This window comes from Pristiophorus japonicus, chromosome 8, assembly GCF_044704955.1.
Source record: "Pristiophorus japonicus isolate sPriJap1 chromosome 8, sPriJap1.hap1, whole genome shotgun sequence".
Taxonomy (NCBI): domain Eukaryota; kingdom Metazoa; phylum Chordata; class Chondrichthyes; family Pristiophoridae; genus Pristiophorus; species Pristiophorus japonicus.
Genome location: NC_091984.1, coordinates 56,346,107 through 56,366,146, shown reverse-complemented (window position 1 = coordinate 56,366,146; position 20,040 = coordinate 56,346,107). Strand labels below are relative to the sequence as shown.

Genomic DNA, 20,040 nt, shown 5'->3' with positions numbered 1-20,040 from the left:
TGCAACAGGACCTAAGTCATATTTCTGGTGTTTTTTTGGCAATTTGTTTATGTGATTTATCTTCTAGGAACTACAGTATATTTTTGTTTATTTGGATTTATCTTTATGGCATTAAAATGATTTGCATTAAAAAATTGAAACATTTCCACAGTTGCATTTTCTTAAACTTGAAGTGCGTATTCTACATCAATGGTGGTTTACTGGCTTTAAACTTTCATTTACACACATACAGGGACTTATAGAACCAAATATGGCATACATTCGTTGCCTGCCTCAGGTTACGGTTGATGACGTAGATTTATGTTCTACTGTATGCGATAGAGATTTTCTGGAAATTTCGGCATAACTCTCCAGCAGGAAGATTGGCGTAAATTTTGGTGTAACTTGCCAGGTATACAGTTTCAGGAAATTCCGGACCAATATGTTCCCTTAATTTTAACTTTTAATACTCATTAAAATTCATAGAATGCTTATTTTTGTAATCTTTCTATGGGGAAAAATATAGCCATTGTTTGAAAGTTATGGGGGAGAGCTGTACTAAAAAAGTTAAGGTCTCTGACCGTTGCACACTTAGGTTTGATTTGGCGCTGAGATCAGTTAATGAACTACATTTAACCTTGACGTAAATCTCCTGGCTTGTAGCCCAGGACTAACTCTTAATCCAGTGGTGAAAGTTGACATTGCAAACATGGAATTGGATTGAATAACTCGGCATTGTTCTCAAGACCAGCTGCTGCAAGTTCAATGGGTGCAAACCAGTCTTGAGTTGTTTGCTGTGGATTACATGCACTGAACCGAGGTATACAATTTATGTCATACTCGTCTATCCCCTGTGGCATTACACATGGGAAGCCAAAACCAAATGTAGTCTTCAGCTGAATCAGAGTTAGGGAGTAGGGGATAATTTGAGCAGAGCATACAGATGTAATGCAGTCCCTATTTAACAGTCTCTATTTTTATACAATACTTTGATTTTATTTTACTTTTTTTATAGTTAAATAGCAAGTTCCATGGCAATTTGGGAAGCAGTGTTGATTGAAGTATAGGGGTTTCTCTGTAGTACACGCTGAGGAGCTGGAAGTCTGGGGTGGTGCATTGCCACTTCTGGCAGGAGAGTGTCATTAAATCATGGCAAGTTTATTAAATAGTTTCCATTATAAATGGAGATCATGGAAATTATAATAGAAACGTTGACAGGAAAGGCTTGCAGATATAGGATTTTTATTTTATTATGGATATGTGAATTGTTATTCTAACATTAAAAAATACCCAGTTTGGCGCATTCCTAATTTAAAATCTCTCATTTTGTGAAACTTCCTCTTTCTCTCATCTCTACTAAAGAATGTAGAGAGGAAGGAAAATTGGGAAGTTTGTCACTTAAGGATACTCTTGTAGTTTCTAATGGTCGCATCCCTCAGGAGTTAACACTACCATTAATTGTAGAGGGTGGTGCATGAACTTGTCTAACATAAGGTAAAATGGACTTCATGGGTTTCCCCTCTTTTTTTGCCGTTCCTTTGTATGAGGGGAATAAAAGAGGAATGGGGGAGAATAACTATTGAATGGTTCTAGTTGCTCAAGACATAATACATCTGTTGAAAGCAGCTGGTGGGACAACATAGAGATGTCATATTATCATAATATGGGTTTGATTCCAACATCATTCAGACAAAAACACAAATGAGTCCTGATGCGAGACAACCTAGTTTGTGAGAACCTTCTGTGTACTTGATAAGTTATCCCTCATTATCTTTGCGCCTTCTGAAATCCTTAGTAATTGTCATTATGCGGTTGTAAAGAATGTGTGAAGCTGGGAAGGAAGCCATGGGAACTCTCAAGTACATTCCTAGGGATAGCAGACACTGAGAATCAGCTGGAAAATGTACTGCAACAATCATGCAATTCTGGGTTGCGGTTTATTAATACCTGTACCAGTTCACAGTTTATTTTTCTTTTTTTCTTTAACTGAAGAGTTGACACACTCCAACCCTCACTCCTTGGAGCAAAAATTGATGGTTTCACTGCAGTGGGAACTCAGCACAAAATGTCTCTTCCCAATCCCCTTAGCCTCCTGGTTGTAAAACATAACTCATGCGAATAAATGATGCCTGAGATGTTAGCAAGTGTACAGACACCCTCTTAACATTAAGAGTATGAGACAATTGCGATAAATCTGACTTAAGCTCTATAGACTGGTGTTGTTGCAGCTGATATTACTTGCAATTTTGGCTACTTTTTAAACTATTATATCTACACTCATTACTCTTTCCAGTACTATGAAACATGGTTTAGAAATTAAATTTATTTAGGATTAAATTATAGTTGATGGCGCATTTTTTTTCTTCTCTTCAACAGTTTATGCCCTACATTTTCCGATTGCTGAGTGGTGTTAAAATAACTCCAATTGAAAAATCTAGGCTTTTTTGTTTTCATAAATGGTGAGAACCTGGTGCTAAATATTGAAGACCAGCAGAAATATTTGCCTGCCTTTGAAATGACTGTGTTATGGGACTGAGCGGCATATTCTTTCACCTCTGCAACCTATATTTACTTCCAACCCAGAGTGATGTGATAAATGATGCCTTCTCTGTCTTTGAGCTGCAGGAATTAAATGTGAAGTCAATTTGAATACTGTAAACACAGTTTCCAGTGAACATGAACCCATAGCATAAAACTGTCATAATCCAGCGCTAATTGTCAGTCTTATTCAGTGCAATTGCAAGGAAGAATAGAGATGTTGCACCACTGCAGTAGAATGTTCACAAATGTAGTTGGAGTTAAGGTAGTCCTGCGGAAACAATATACTGCATTAAACCCATGCATTACCTGGTATGGGAGTCATTGAGGCTGACATTGGGTGCAGTTGAATGTATCATTCCAACTTTGATGAGCATGAAACGTTAAAATATTTTTAAAAGCTCTTTTATATTTCATGCCTATTGATTTTTAATCCATAAAGTGCTACAGGAAAATGTAAGTGACATTTGGGTTTATCTATATTGATATTTGTTTCCTGAACAAACACTTTCCCCATCAGAGGTACCTCCTCCAATACCCCATTTCAGAGATTCTTTTCCCTCTAACCTCCTTCCCCATTCACCAATTTCATCTATAGCCTGTTTCAGTTCACAAAGGCACTCTTCACTCCCCTAGTTCACCTAGGCACTTTATCCTCCACGCTCCCGTGTCACAGAGGCACTGCACTCCTCTAAACTCTAGTTCAGTTTTTCCCCTGCAACCTGCTGCAATTCACAAGGACATTTCCCCTTACACCATCTCTGCAGTTCAGCGACACTATACCCCTCTGACTCTCCCAGTTTACAGAGACACTCTCTCCCTCCAGCACTATCCTAATTCATAGGAAGTCCTTGCTGCTTCTGGCTGCAGGACCTGACAAAAAGTTGTTGATTTGTTCTCTGAGCACATTGGGGCTGCAGGTGGGAATTTTTGATCTATTGCAAGATCAGTAATTCCCACATGCAGCCCACAACACAGAGTTCACTCTTAGCGAACATCAGTAGTGTTGAGTATGAGCTAATGAGAAGAACATCAAGGAGTGGAGTGGGCAACGACTCACTGATTTGTTGCCGGGGTTTACGGAGTGCCCTGTACATATGTTGGGTTTTAGTGGGCCCACGTTATAGTACAGTATATCCTCTGACTTGTGATGAGCAAAGTCATGGGAGATTCACTGATGGTGCAGATCCTAAATACCTATAAATGTTTTTAGATATTAGAAAGGATGTATAGTATACAGGGGTTCCATAAAAAGATCTTGCATAGGCTGTTCCATAGAAAGCTATAGTAAAAAAATGCAGATGATACTCAGCTCCATATTTGTTATAAGCTTTCAATGTCAGAATTGTTTTTAACTTTCTTCGCAGCTGCTTGCATTGTGTGCAATCTGCCAGTAGTTAGTCAAGTCACAGAGAATTTGTTGATTGTTCATGGACCAAATATGAAACATTAACCATAAATTCTTTAGACACACATAGTGCTTTTGTAGGATACATTAGATGATGGCAAAAACTCTCAACATTTTGGCATGTTTTTTAACTTGGATTATTGATATAACCAATAATCTTTCCCATTGTGGGAAGGGACATCCGAAATGTGCTGACCTCAGTTCTACGTCTGCCTCTTCCTCCAGCTTGTACAGGAAGGTAGCAATTTGCTGGAGTGGTTTCCAGTGCTTGTGGTCTCCTCCTGCCCATCTCTCAGCTAACCTACCTCTGTTCCTTTGATTTGTGGGACAAGTGCTGTGCTTCCTGTTACCTTTTCCCATTGTGTCCCCACATTTCCACCGGAACTGGCAGGGAGGCCCTACCCTGCAGTTTCTGACAAAACATCCATGAAAGAAATTCTGTAGAGGCAGAACTCCCCTCCCCCTCAGCTGAACTGTAAAGCAGTCTGCATCTCAATACCAGGAGTATTGCTCATTACTTGGTTTAATCTTTGTATTTAAAGCTCAAAGTATGTCCTAAAGCTTTCAGTTGCGCAACCATAGGCTGTTGCTGCAGTGCGCCTTGTTTGATTCTGGTCGATCATCATCATCATCATCATCATATTACCATAATGAAAGGCTAACCATTTGCAGCAGTATTGGGGCTCATTGTTGTCAAACTTGTGGGAACTCTGGAACTCTGCCCATACAAAGATTTTCACATGGGTGTTCCTGAACTGTAAAACTAAAACAAACAAAAAGAGAAACTGAACTAGAAATTCGTCTGCGCATGCAGCACATGCTCCACCGGGAGGCGCGAGGCCAGCTCAAAATTGGGCATTGGGTCTCATTTCAATACTGTAAGTGAGTTGTCAGTGCTTGTCGGAAGGCCCGGCACCTGTTCTGCTCAAGGCAGCCCAATTCCTCAAAGGAGTCCTAAAACAGGTGTTGGCCCTCTCATTAGTATATGCCAGGGGCCGACTACACCATGCGCCTGAAAATCGTCTAAAATCATTATAGCCTTGGATGTTTTTCAGTCTTCCTTGGGCTGCAAGTCATTTTTTTGCAAAATTGGTAATTTTTGCCACATTTTTCCATTTCTGCCTCACTCTTTGTCCTATTATGGGTGAGTTTGATCTGCAGTTTTACTGAGACACTCCATACAGTTCAGAGATAGTGATTCCATATAGCTCAGGTAGGCAAACCTGAGACTGAAATTGGAACTGTTCCAAATATAGGACATTTGGTAGAACTGACCCAATGTCAAACTCGACTACATTTTTGATTAAACTTCCATTTAAAAAAAAATCAATGCTGAATTGGAGCTAGATCAAGTTTTCACATTTTCCTTGAGTTCAACTGTTGCAGAGGACAGCGTGTTCCCCTCACTCCTTCCTCCCTATTACAATCTGCAGTTACAGCCAAGGAAGTTAATGATGGCGAGTGACCTAGTCTATTTCAAACTGGTAACATTAAGACAGTAATTGGCCTTGTGTTAAATAACAATGTTGCTTTAAAGGAATGCTCCAAGATAATGCTTTACGAATGACCTTTTCGTTCATTATTCATCGGCAAACAGTACACTCCTGAACTGTCCGAGGCTGGTTTCCTGACTGGGCTCATCAGCATCACAATAGCCCATCTGTGGAAGCTTGACATTTCCTTATTTAGCCGTGGCTCCCATATACTTTTCTGCTTTGGTTTCCCTGAGCCACACACCTAATGTAGAACATAGGCAGATTGGTTCTCTGCCTTGATCTATGCTGCTCTGAACTGCCAACTAGGAGCTCTATATGCCTCGGGAACAATTATCCCTCCAATTTTAGCACTCTAATTGGGTTGTCTGATTTCCACCCAGCATCAACCTGCAGCCAATGTAGCTAAGATCGGGAAGTCAGAGGCATGAGAAATTGAAACAATCCCACGTCTCTGCTGCATTACTTATTGATGTTCCAAAACACCAACCATCGAACAAGTAATTAAAACAATGTGGTGTCGTTTGCAAATGATCACTACAGGAAAAAGTCATAGCAAGGCCTTTTCTCAAGCACTACCATGGGCCGTGTGTAGATTCTAAATGTCTGTTTTATGATGATGATGATGATGGGTTTTATGATCACATTTTCAGTTTCATTCAGGTATTAAAAATGTAAACGGGCATTTATAAATGTTTACCCTACATTTTTTTTTACAGTTTCTTATATCTGTTCCTTTTCATGTGTTCCAATCTAATCACTATAAGATAAGATGATCTGAGCGCTAATCAGTACTTGCTGATCATATTTACATAGAAACATAGAAAATAGGTGCAGGCGTAGGCCATTCGACCCTTCGAGCATGAACCACCATTCAATATGATCATGGCTGATCATGCAACTTCAGTACCCCATTCCTGCTTTCTCTCCATACCCCTTGATCACTTTAGCCGTCTAACTCCCTTTTGAATATACCTAACGAACTGGCCTCAACAACTTTCTGTGGTAGAGAATTCCACAGGTTCACAATTCTCTGAGTGAAGAAGTTTCTCCTCATCTCAGTTCTAAATGGCTTACCCCTTATCCTTAAACTGTGACCCCTGGTTCTGGACTTCTCCAACATCGGGAACATTCTTCCTGCATCTAACCTGTCCAATCCCGTCAGAATTTTATATGTTTCTATGAGATCCCTTAAATTCCAGTGAATATAAGCCGAGTCGATCCAGTCTTTCTCCATATGTCAGTCCTGCCATCCCTGGAATCAGTCTGGTGAACCTTCGCTGCACTCCCTCAATAGCAAGAATGTCCTTCCTCTGATTAGGAGACCAAAACTGCACACAATATTCAAGGTTTGGCCTCACCAAGGCCCTGTACAACTGCAGTAAGACCTCCCTGCTTTCAAACTCAAATCCTCTCGCTATGAATGCCAACATGCCATTTGCCTTCTTCACTGCCTGCTGTACCTGCATGCCAACTTTCAATGACTGATGTACCATGACACCCAGGTCTCGTTGCACCTCCCCTTTTCCTAATCTGTCACCATTCAGATAATATTGTGCCTTCCTGTTTTTGTCACCAAAGTGGATAACCTCACATTTATCTACATTATACTGCATTTGCCATGCATTTGCCCACTCACCTAACCTGTCCAAGTCACCCTGCAGCCTCTTAGCATCCTCCTCACAGCTCACACTGCCACCCAGCATTGTGTCATCTGCAAACTTGGAGAAATTACATTCAATTCCTTTGTCTAAATCATTAATGTATATTCTAAATAGCTGGGGTCCCAGCACTGTATCTTGTGGTACCCCACTAGTCATTGCCTGCCATTCTGAAAAGGGCCCATTTATTCCTACTCTTTGCTTCCTGTCTGCCAACCAGTTCTCCATCCATGTCAATACATTACCCCCAATACCATGTGTTTTAATTTTGCACACTAATCTCTTGTGTGGGACTTTGTCAAAAGCCTTTTCAAAGTCCAAATACACCACATCTGCTGGTTCTCCCTTGTCCACATCCTCAAAAAATTCTAGAATATTTGTCAAACATGATTTCCCTTTCATAAATCCATGCTAACTTGGACCGATCCTGTCACTGCATTCCAAATGTGCTGCTATTACATCTTTAATAATTAATTCCAACATTTTCCCCACTACCGATGTCAGGCTAACCGGTCTATAATTCCCTGTTTTCTGTCCTTCCTGTTTTTAAAAGTGGGGTTACATTAGCAACCCTCCAATCCATAGGAACTGATCCAGAGTCTATAGAATGTTGGAAACTGACCACCAATGTATCCACTATTTCTAGGGCCACTTCTTTAAGTATTCTGGGATGCAGACTATCAGGCCCAGAGGATTTATTGGTCTTCAATCCCATCAATTTCCCTAACACAATTTCCTGACTAATAAGGATTTCTTTCGGTTCCTCCTCCTCGCTAGACCCTCAGTCGCCTAGTATTTACGGAAGGTTATTTGTGTCTTCCTTAGTGAAGACAGAACCAAAGTATTTGTTCAATTGGTCTGCCATTTCTTTGTTCCCCATTATAAATTCACCTGATTCTGACTGCAAGGAACCTACATTTATCTTCACTAATCTTTTTCTCTTCACATATCTATAGAAGCTTTTGCAGTCAGTTTTTATGTTCCCTGCAAGCTTACTCTCATACTTTATTTCCCCCTCCTAATTAAACCCTTTGTCCTCCTCCGCTGAATTCTATATTTCTCCTAGTCCTCAGGTTTGCTGCTTTTTCTGGCCAATTTATATGCCTCTTCCTTGGATTTAACACCATCCCTAATTTCCCTTGTTAGCCATGGTTGAGCCACTATATTATAGAAAATTCATATGATAGAAAATTCATAGATTTTCTTGTCATGCATCCTTTTAAATCTTCTTTTAAATGGATATTCCTGTTAAGTGTGCAAGTGATGTTAGGAAATTTAAAGTTATGTACCTAACAGACATGCACGTCAGATGTCTGGATGATGTCATGCAATTGCCATGGTGTCATACATTTTGTGTGTGGTTGAGGTTATTTTTTTTCTAATTAGATCTCATTTATTTTATATGCACTTGAAACACTCCACAGATATAAACAGGAATTGACTGCACAAACCATATTGTAGCAAGATGACAGAAATATTTGATGCAGTTTGCGCAAATGTTTTTTATTAACTTTAATTACTACACATTGTTGCAGTCACTTGCCTGGGTACACCCACTAACATCAAAAGTCTTCTTAGGCCGGTTCTCCATTTTGGAACCATGCTCAATGGTATCCTCAGTTTTTATTGAGTTAAATCTGAACACCTGTTTCTAGTAATTAACATTTTTATACCATTGACTATTAGCACTTCAAAGTGTGGTTACAGTGATTAAGATTTCCTTTAGGATTTATGATTATTTTAACTACATATGTGTGAATACTAAGGCCTGGCATTTCTCGGTTTACTTAGATTAAATTGTTGTTACCGGTACAATAATTAATCCAGCCAATGTACTATGATACGCCAAGGTCTGGTTTCTCATTCCAGCAGTCACCAACATCTGAACTATATCTGAACATAATTTGGAGAGCTTTGTGGAATGCACAGGAGTGAAGCAATCTGTCTCGGGGTGAAACATTTCTGGAACCAGAAGAACCAGTCATGCCCTGTACAAGTGCATCGTGTCAGTCATGGAACTGATTAATGGAGCGAAGAGGTCTTAGCCAAGGAAAATGAGGAATTGGTAGAGAGGGTGATGAGGAGAAATTAAAGTATATTATCAAATAATGTGTAATATGAATTATCCTGATGTTGATAAAGACAATAGTAGAAACTGTGCCCTGAAGTAAAATGTATTCAAATCTAGGACCATTAATGTGTTCTGACAAATGGAATATTGGACATTTTTCCCTAGAATAGGGAGTTACTACTTTGTAGTCCAACTCCTGTCAACGCTCGTGCCATTTCCATAATAGCACAGGATTCAAGGCGTGACTGTGATGGAGCTCACTTTAAGACAGTTGTGTTCTTGGTGACTGTGGATGGGGGCAGGAATGGTTGAATTAAGGGTGCACTCCTTAAAAAAATTAAGGAAATTAATTTAAAACAAATCTCAAATGACTGAGGATAAATAAAAAAATACCTAAAAGCTTGGAACATTATTTATATTGGTTAGTACACCACTATATTTCTGGCAAATGTTTTGAGTCTTGCAACATCCACATGTGATAAGTGGCAGCATTTTGAAACTTTTTCTGTGGTAGATTGTCTGTTTAAGTGGTGACGTTAAAAGTGTGACATTTGAAAAAGTAACATTAACTTTAGAAACTAAATGTCCCCCTCTTTATCTCTTCAGTTTTATCTGCAGGCCCGGTTCACGTGGAGGGGAGGCCGGCTCCTTCGACCCCTGCTCCAGTTCACACTGGTGATGATGGCTTTTTACACTGGGCTGTCTCGTGTCTCAGACCATAAACATCATCCCACAGACGTTTTGGCTGGCTTTGTGCAGGGAGCCCTGGTGGCTTATTTCATAGTAAGTATCACGTCATTGTATTTTACAACTCTTTCTCAGATGAATCTGTTTTTGAGCATCTAAGGCAGCTCCTCAATGGCTATGAGTCACCAATTCAAATCTGACTCACAACTTAACAATCACAACTCCCTGAGAACAGAGAATAGAGGAAATGTGGAGAGTGGAAATTATTACCTACTCTAGTTATACCTGCCAATTTTTTTCTGTGAGAAAGTACTAGTGGTTTAAGTATGTATGCTCATCATTCTAGGGCAGGGTTGATTACAGTTTCTTTTGATTGAGGTCAGCATTACATTTGGCGGCTACATCTATACTCATTCTGCTACAAGACTATAATTTATACCACAAAGGAGAAAGGCAGTGCTGACAGGAAATCATGCGGCATGGATTGAAACCTTGTCCTCTGCCTTTATCTTTGTATCAGTCGTCAAAATCACAGCGGCAAGCCATTGGTTTTGTCGATATCATTTCAATCTCTCCTTTAGTTCTCTAGTAGTGAAGCTGAAAATGTTTGAGAGTCAGATATTACTGACAAGTTTACCAAACAACAGACACTTTGATGTGGCTTAGGTTGAGTCCACATATCTCTGTGAACTATTAATATTTACTTAAAACCACTAAATCATCTTGCCACAGTGAAGAAGTGTATGGATATCTAACTGTATACTGTCAGCTACACACTGACAGTGGAAAAACTGCAGTTCGGTCTTGTCCCTTTAAGTGGATTATTTGGATAAGAATATCTCAAGCATCCAATCCAATGCCAGGATATTTGAACACTTATTGCTAGGCTAAGGAGTTGTGTAGTATTTAGTGGTAGTCTCATACTGCATGAAACTGGACAGTCATTAAAGAACCCCTCTCCTTAAAACTCTGAGATGGCCAAGAAGTGGCAATAGTGCAATGCAAAATGCAAGTTTTGAGCTTGTACACCAGTCATTGAAAGCAAACAGCAGTTAGGAAGGCAAATGGTATGTTGGCTTTCATTGCAAGAGGATTTGAGTACAGGAGCAAGGATATCTTACTACAGTTATACAGGGCCTTGGTGAGACCACACCTGGAGTATTGTGTGCAGTTTTGGTCTCCTTACCTAAGAAAGGATATACTTGCCATAGAGGGAGTGCAGCGAAGGTTCACCAGACTGATTCTTGGGATGGCAGGACTGTCGCATGAGGAAAGATTGGATCGACTAGGCCTGAAGTTTAGAAGAATGAGAGGGGATCTCATTGAAACTATAAAATTCTGACTGGGTTGGATAGACTGGATGCGGGGAGGATGTTTCCCCTGGCTGGGAAGTCTAGAACAAGGAGTCACAGTCTCAGGATATGGGGTAGGAAATTTAGGACCGAGATGAGGAGAAATTTTTTCACTCAGAGGGTGGTGAACCTGTGGAATTCTCTACCACAGAAGGCTGTGGAGGCCAAGTCCCTGAATATATTTAAGAAGGAGATAGATAGATTTCTAGACACAAAAGGCATCAAGGGGTATGGGGAAAAAGTGGGAATATGGCATTGAGATAGAGGATCAGGCATGATCATATTGAATGGCAGTGCAGGCTCGAAGGGTCGAATAGCCGCCTACTGCTCCTATTTTCTATGTTTCTATGTTTCTAAAAAGCCAATAAGGACCTCTGAATTGGTATTTATATCAGACATGTATACTTCACAGTTACATTCTAGGTCCACTTCCTTACATATACCCTGCTAGTACTGCAGCTGAGCTTCAACTTGAAGCTTTTGCATAAATGTCATTGTTCGATGTACTGCACTCCCTGGAATTAGCTATTGTAAGGAAAGGTGCCCTCTTCAAAACTGAACTTTGGAGTGACTCTGACCTTGGTGCATACTATCCGTTCCAGTGAGACATTGCAGTGTATGAGATACAATTGTACAGAAATGAAGACCATTGTCTCCTAACAAGAGGTAATTCTATCTTTTTGACTCCCAAAGGCAGCTATGTATTGAATGTATTTATCTGGTTAAAAAGAAGTATAGCATTATGCCTTGCTTGATTATCTTCATGTGATAGACTGGTTGAGGAATAAGGAAGTGACTGTTGTAAAGTAAAAAGCTGTTGATTTAACAGCATTTCCTACCCTGTGCAGATCTCTCTCTCTCTCCATATATACACAAAATAGATATGCATAACCCAGAATTCAACATTATAATATGGCCTCAACAAATTTCATCAGCAAGATTCTCTACAGAATATATTGTATCTTTAAAAAAACTAAAAATACATTTAAATCTAATTTACATCCACTTTTTAAGTAACATTTCCATTTGCAGTTATGAATGTACTTCATTCTAAGAATGATTAGTTTGGCTTAGTTCATCCTTCTGTGAAATATCTTGGAAAATAATTGCTAACTCAGATTGGAAGACGGGTGAATGCAGTCACATGATAATGCAATGACATCTTTATCATTTTAGTTTGGGGTTAAAACTTTCCAGGAAGTCTGCACAAAATTGCAAAATGTTGATACTGCAGCATAAATGTTTACAATAGCCAATATGGTTAACTTTGAATAAAAGAAAGACTTACATTTATATAGCGCCTTTCACGACCACCGGACGTCTCAAAGCATTTTACAGCCAATGAAGTACTTTTTGAAGTGTAGTCACTGTTGTAATGTAGGAAACATACAGGCAATTTGCACACAAGCAAGCTCCCACAAACAGCAATGTGATAATGACCAGATAATCTGTTTTTGTTATGTTGATTGAGGGATAAATATTGGCCAGGACGCCGGGGATAACTCCCCTGTTCTTTTTCGAAATAGTGCCATGGGATCTTTTACATCCACCTGAGAGGGCAGACGGGGCCTCGGCTTAATGTCTCATCTGATCCGACAGTGCAGCACTCCCTCAGCACTGCACGAGTGTCAGCCTAGATCTTTTGTGCTCAAGTCCCTGAATACGGAGTTTTCAAAATAGAATCCAATAATTTGGTACACCTCACAAATCCGTTTAACGATGCCAACATGCCATTAAAACACACTTAAAAAATCGTCTTAGTGAACTAGCTCCAAGTTTTTGAAGAACATCCTGTGGCATTGAATTAATTTTTCTCCCCGTTTTGTTATTTTTTTGTGTTTTTGATATGGCAGCAGCTCAGAATAATGATGGTAAAGAGTAAAATTTAGGGCTCAATTTTCCTCAGTCGTTTGCGCCATTTTCTTTGGCACGCACCGCTTTTTTTGACATAAGTTTTTAAATGAAAGTTTTCCCAAGGAATATGCGCCAGCGTAACTGAGTTAGTTAATATTTTACTAGGTTAGTTTTTTTGACTCGTAGGCAGTGTTACTTCATGTCTGCGCCAGTTTTTTTAATCATTTTTCAAAGTTTGCCCCCAAAAATGTTCTCCTAGGTCAATGTATCTGGTCACACCCGAAAAACCTTCTGGTGAGTTAAGAGAATGCAGCGCACATTGTAATAGCAGCACAGAAAGATGCCATTGTTCTTCATCAAAGTTTTGGAGGGAGATAAGAACACTTTAAATATGCATAATAAAGATTAAATTTTTTTTAACCTTTCAACGGAGTAGATGGAAGTTTGATGGAATTCTGAACTTTTCATATTTTTTTAATGCCACCACCAAACATCTGCAAACAGGGCTGGAGGGTCGCAACATCGGCCGGCAGAATCAGCCCTGCGCCCAGGCACGGGCTCAGGGCTCGACTGCAAAACAAGCCCAAGGAGGGAGGTGGTGATCGGGAGACTGCACTAGGCATCAAATGAGCCCGGGTGGGTTTGTGGGGGGTGGGGGGATTGATGCTGTTGAATGCGATCGGAAGAAACCACAAGACTGCAATGAGCCTGGGGGGTGGGGGCGGGGGGGGGGTGCGCAGGGGAGAAAGTGCTGTTGAACGCGATCGGAAGAAGTCGCAAGATTGCAATGAGCCCGGGGTGGGGGGGATTCCTGATCACTGCGCTTGCTCAGACCTGGGTGTGGTCCATACAGACCTTGGGGAACAAAGAAACTGTCTTGCCTGCCTGCCATTTTGAGCTTCTTGCAAAGGTAAAATTTAAGCATGGGGGCAAAACTCACAATGCCATAACTTGTGCGAGCCTTCTGCATCATGGTGCTGCGGAGAAGACAATTGATTCAACGTCATCGCATGAGGAACCTCATAGCCCATAGAGTGCTGGACAGGAGGCCTTATCCACCACGGGTATATTGAGACAGGAGATCGTACCTTTACTTGAATGATGCAGTGGACCACTTCCCATATCTCGGGAGCCTCTTATCAACAAGAGCAGGCATCGATGATGAGATCCAACACCGCCTCCAGTGCGCCAGTGCAGCCTTTGGCCGCCTGAGGAAGAGTGTTTGAAGACCAAAACTGGCCCTCAAAACTGCCACCAAGCTCATGGTCTACAGGGCTGTAGTAATACCTATCCTCTTGTATGGCATGGACCATGTACAGTAGATACCTCAAGTTGCTGGAGAAATGTCACCAGCGATGTCTCCGCAAGATCCTGTAAATCCCCTGGGAGGACAGACACACCAACATCAGCGTCCTCATTCAGGCTAACATCCCCAGTATTGAAGCACTGACCACACTCGATCAGCTCCGCTGGGCAGGCCACATAGTCCGCATGCTAGACGCGAGACTCCCAAAGCAAGTGTTCTACTTAGAGCTCCTTCACGGCAAACGAGCCAAAGGTGGGCAGCGGAAATGCTACAAGGACACTCTCAAAGCCTCCCTGATAAAGTGCAACATCCCCACTGACACCTGGGAGTCCCTGGCCCAAGACCGCCCTAAGTGGAGGAAGTGCATCCGAGAGGGGGCTGAGCACCGCGAGTCTCAACGCCGAGAGCATGCAGAAATCAAGCGCAGGCAGCAGAAAGAGCGTGCGGCATATCAATCCCACCTACTCCTTCCCTCAACGACTATCTGTCCCATCTGTGACAGAGGAGTCTGTGGCTCTAGTATTGGACTGTTCAGCCACCAAAGAACTCACTTTTGGAGTGGAAGCAAGTCTTCCCCGATTCCGAGGGACTCCCTATGATGATGATGATGTCAGAAGGCTGCGTTTCCGCAAAGAAGTTGTAACTGAGATCTGTGAGTTGGTGAAAGCAGACCTGCAATCTAGAAGCGTCAGGAGGATTGCTTTGTCAGTTGAAGTGAAGGTTATAGCTGCACTTTCATTCTATGCATCCGGATCTTTCCAAGCTACAACTGGGATGTGTGTGCCATTTCTCAACATGTAACACATATCTGCATTCGGCAGGTGACTGCTGCACTATATGCCCGCAGGAATGACTACATAAAATTCCCCATGACCGCCCAGGCAATGTTTGACAGGGCTGTGGGCTTTTCCAGGATTGCTAGCTTCCCAAAGGTATAGGACTGCATTGATTGTAACCACATTGCCTTGCGAGCACATTTGGAGGATTCCGAGATGTACACGAACAGAAAAGGCTTCCACTCCATTAATGTACAGCTCGTGTGAATCGCATCATGTCAGTTGATGCAAGATACTCTGGGAGCACCCATGATGCATTCATCCTATGCGAGAGCGTTATATCTGCCATGTTTCAGCAGCAGCCAGAAGGGCAGAGCTGGTTGCTGGGAGACAAAGGGTTCAGCCTCGCCATCTGACTCATGATGCCCCTATGCATAACCCGGACGGAAGCTGAGCTGGAATACAACATGTCGCACATTGCGCCGCGCAGCATCATAGAGAGGACCATTGACATCTTGAAACAGCATTTCCGATGCCTGGACCATTCCCGAGGCTACTTGCTATACTCCCCTGAGATTATCAGTCAGTTCACTGTTGTGTGCTGCATGCTGCATAACTTAGCCATCATGAAGCAGCAGCAACTGGTAGTAGAAGACCCACCTGCGGTGAGAGTGGCTGATGATAATGATGAGGAAGATGCAGATGACGAGGAGGAGGAGGAGGACGAGGAAGCCATGCAACTACCTGAACCCGGAGCACGACGGCGGAGGAGGGCGGGCCGACATGGCCCTTTAACAATTGCTCGAGCCTTGTGCCAGAGGCTCATCCGTGAACGCTTTGCTTCCTGAAGGCTCAGCGGCAACTATTCCACATAGACCATGTTTACTGTTTGGACCTGTTCTGTAATGTTGTGTTGTGTTATTGGAACAAATGATGGAAATGATTCTTGTTTACTTCAAAAGTTGTGTTAATAATGGAACAAATCATGTAAATTATTCTGTTATAATGTAAAATATATTTTATTCAAAAGTTTAACAAACATTTGTACTTAACTTAACTTTAATAAAAATATTCTTGTATCAAAGTTTTTAGTTAAGATCACTTACAAACTTTACGATCACTTACTAACTTTAAACTTGTAAATTTACATAACTTACAAAATACTTTTAATTTGAGAACAGTTACAACAGTAATAACAATAATAACAACAACAACAGTAACAATAGCAGCAAAAAAAGGCTGCACCCATCTCTCCTCCACCATATTCTAAGACTGCCCACCGCGCTTGGTCTTGGTGACTCCACCGCAGGCAGTGGCGTAGTGTTTCTGGGGTTGGTACCAAACTTATTCTTTCTAGCATCTTGGGTAATGCGCACCTGTTGAGGCGGGGAGGGGGGGAGGTGGGGGCGGTGGCGGTAATATGGAGGGCCAGCTTGGGGCTCTTCAGAGGCTGGTCTGGGGATTGGAGTGGGAGTGATAGTTGATTCTGTCAATGGGTGCAGGGTCTGGGCATGTTTCCTTATTGCAGCAGCTAACTCCAACATGCCCTCCCTCATGCACCCTGACAGTGCCTCAACGACCTCCAACATTCCCTCTCTCATGTTGAACAAAAATGTCTCAACTACCTGCAACATTCCCTCCTTCATGTTCACTGAGAGTGTCTGAACTACCTGTGACATTCGCTTCCTCATGGTCACTGACATTGTTCCCATTTCTCGTAAGAGCATTGTTACTTCTCCCGACAGTCCTGATACCTCATCACCCACCCCACTGATGATGTCCAGAAGTGATCGCGTCAGGTCAATGCTCTCCGCACTCATTGACATCATGTGATCCATATCTGTTAGATCCTGCACCTCAGGAGAGCGCTGTCGAGCTCTCCTCCCCCTCCTCACCCTGGGTGCGGCTTGCAGCATCCCAGTGGGATGTGCAGCCTCGGACGGTGAGGCCCTGGGTGTGCCTCGCTGCACCCAACTGGGACCCGCAGCCTTGGACGGTGGGGCCCTGGGTGTGCCCCACTGGAATCCCCAGCCTCAGATTGGGCCCATCGAGTGTGGGCCCAGCTTGTGCAGTGGTGGTTGATTTTCTCCAGGCAGGACCTATCAAAGCAGTGACCCTCTCTTCCAAGGATGTCAGTGGGTGCAGATTTGCCGGGCCTCCGCCTGTTGTCAAGTTCTTTCCCTTTTGTTATGTGCCACTTTCCTCTGCAAAGATGGAAATACAACTTTTTAGAGAGGATGTCTTTCTGCTGGGTGGGACATTTCCAGCTGGTCACAATTACAATTGCAATTCCAGTGAATAAGTGAAAATATTACTTACACTAACTACTTGACCAAGGTCCTGCCACTTCTTTTTGCACTGGCCTCCAGATCTCAGGATGGTCACCACTGCACAGTAATCTTCTGCAAGTTGGTTCCAGCATTTCTTCATTTCTTTGAGTGGAACTTTTATGTGACCTCTGCTGGTGTCCAGCTTGTGCCGTCTGGCCTCAATCACAGTAACTAGTGCCTTCACTTCATCCTGTAAGAAATTCTTGGTCCTTGCGCCGCGTTGCATCTTGTATTGCAGCTCCGATTTTTCAATGTTCTCTCACAGCACTCAACGTTCTCTCACACACAACTGGCTCTTTAAAAATGGCTGATTGCAGACCGGGAGCTGTACTGCGCATGCGCGCCTATAGGAATAATATCAAAAATGTCCTTTTTTTCCCCGCGCATGCGCAGGAGGTGCTGCATCGTTTTTTCGGCGCAGACAGCAGGCTCCACGCCCCACCCCCCGAGGTGACTGGATAGGCTGCGTGGTGCCAATGTTGAAAAATACAACGGGGAAACTTGGCGCAAATATTTTTGGAGTATTTCTGGCCTCGAGAAATGGGCGTAACTCTGGCAATACGCTAGAAAACGGCTTTGGGCAAAATTGAGCCCTTAATCCCCAAAATGTCAAATGATTGGTGGGAATAGACAGTCCAGTGTCTCAAAATTCGAGAATTCCAAGTCATAACAGCATCATTCATTGTTATAACCCATGGTAAATCATACTATTTTAAAAAACAGATTAATGCATCAAGCACAACAAATAACCCCAAATCTATTAACACATGGATGAAAAAATTATTTAATAGGGGATCATGTATATTAAATTTTGGACCCCCCTCTCTAAACCTCCCCACCTCTCTACTTCTCTTTCCTCCTTTAAGACACTCCTTAAAACCTACCTCTTTGACCAAGTTTTTGTAATTTCTTATGTGCTCGGTATCAAAAATGTTTTTTGTCTTATAACGCTCCTGTGAAGTGCCTTTGGCTGTTTTACTACATTAAAGGCACTATATAAATACATGTTGTTATTGATTCAATGTAGCCAACAGCTCTTTAAGAGGTCTTTGTTTTCCAGAAGTTAAATGTTGGCAATAATTTGAATTTTATATATATCAGAGGAAATTATTACTTCTCTCTCACTTTCTTTTTTTTAAGGAGCAACAGATTTTTGTTTAACCTTTCTCAAGCCTTACCCTAGAAGCCACTGGTAGTTGCACAATAATTTTTTTTAAAGATTACAATGTAAATGACTTTCATTCTGTTGAAAATAACAAAAAACAACAAAATCGCATATTACATTTCATTAAAGCTCTCTCTCCCCACTCTCTCCTACTCTCTCTCTCTCACCCATTCTCTCTCTCTCCCCCACTCTCTCCCCACACTCTCTCTCTCCCCCACTCTCTCCCCCACTCTCTCCTACTCTCTCTCTCTCTCTCTCTCTCTCCCCCACTCTCTCTCACTCTCTCTCTCCCCCACTCTCTCTCACTCCCCCACTCTCTCTCTCTCTCACCCCCAATCTCTCTCTCCCCACACTCTCTCTTCCCCAGTCTTTCCCACCCACTCTCTCTCTACCACCCTCTCTCTCCCCCCCCACGCTCTCTCTCTCTCTCTCTCCCCCCGTCCACTCTTTCTCTGCACCAGTCTCTTTCTCCCCCACTCTCTCTCTCTCTCTCTCTCCCCCACTCTTTCTCTCTCTTCCCACACTCTCTCTCTTTCTCTCTCTCTGTCTCTCTCCCTGCCCCAGTCTGTCTCTCTCCCTGCTCCAGTCTGTCTCTCTCCCTGCCCCAGTCTGTCTCTCTCCCTGCCCCAGTCTGTCTCTCTCCCTGCCCCAGTCTGTCTCTCCCTGCCCCAGTCTGTCTCTCTCCCTGCCCCAGTCTGTCTCTCTCCCTGCCCCAGTCTGTCTCTCTCCCTGCCCCAGTCTCTCTCTCCCTGCCCCAGTCTCTCTCTCCCTGTCCCAGTCACTCTCTCTCCCGCCTCTGATTTCCTCTCTTTTTCAGAAAGCCGCGAAAATGTCCATGTAGATAATCACAGCGATGGTCTCGGCAAAAGTCTTAGAGAAAACCCAAAAGCCCTAGAAGCAGTTCCAGCTCCAAGCTCGAGCAGCAATGAACTCCATGTGGTTCGTGGTTCGGCCTCACTTCCAGCTTCCTCACATATCGAGCGTGCATGCGCAAAACAGGGGGCGGAGTCCACGATGCACATGCGCAGAAGGACACAAAAACATTCATGCAAATAATCACTCCGATAAAATTAATGGGGGTTGAGAGAGGCGGGAATGATTTAACATAAGAACATAATACATAAGAACATAAGAATTAGGAACAGGAGCAGGCCATCTAGCCCCTCGAGCCTGCTCCGCCATTCAACAAGATCATGGCTGATCTGGCCGTGGACTCAGCTCCACTTACCCGCCCGCTCCCCGTAACCCTTAATTCCCTTATTGGTTAAAAATCTATCGATCTGTGACTTGAATACATTCAATGAGCTAGCCTCAACTGCTTCCTTGGGCAGAGAATTCCACAGATTCACAACCCTCTGGGAGAAAAAATTCCTTCTCAACTCGGTTTTAAATTGGCTCCCCCGTATTTTGAGGCTGTGCC

The 20,040-nt window shown here is 42.6% G+C and overlaps 1 protein-coding gene across 2 annotated transcripts in view; it reads left to right on the top strand.

The window, feature by feature from the left end:
- Positions 1 to 20,040, top strand: part of plpp3 (phospholipid phosphatase 3) — a 163,462-nt gene that overhangs the window by 129,545 nt on the left and 13,877 nt on the right. For both annotated transcript variants that reach the window (XM_070886810.1, XM_070886809.1), the window contains exon 5: positions 9,757 to 9,933. In XM_070886810.1, the coding sequence (XP_070742911.1) occupies positions 9,757 to 9,933 (177 nt within the window). The remainder of the gene's footprint in view (positions 1 to 9,756; positions 9,934 to 20,040) is intronic.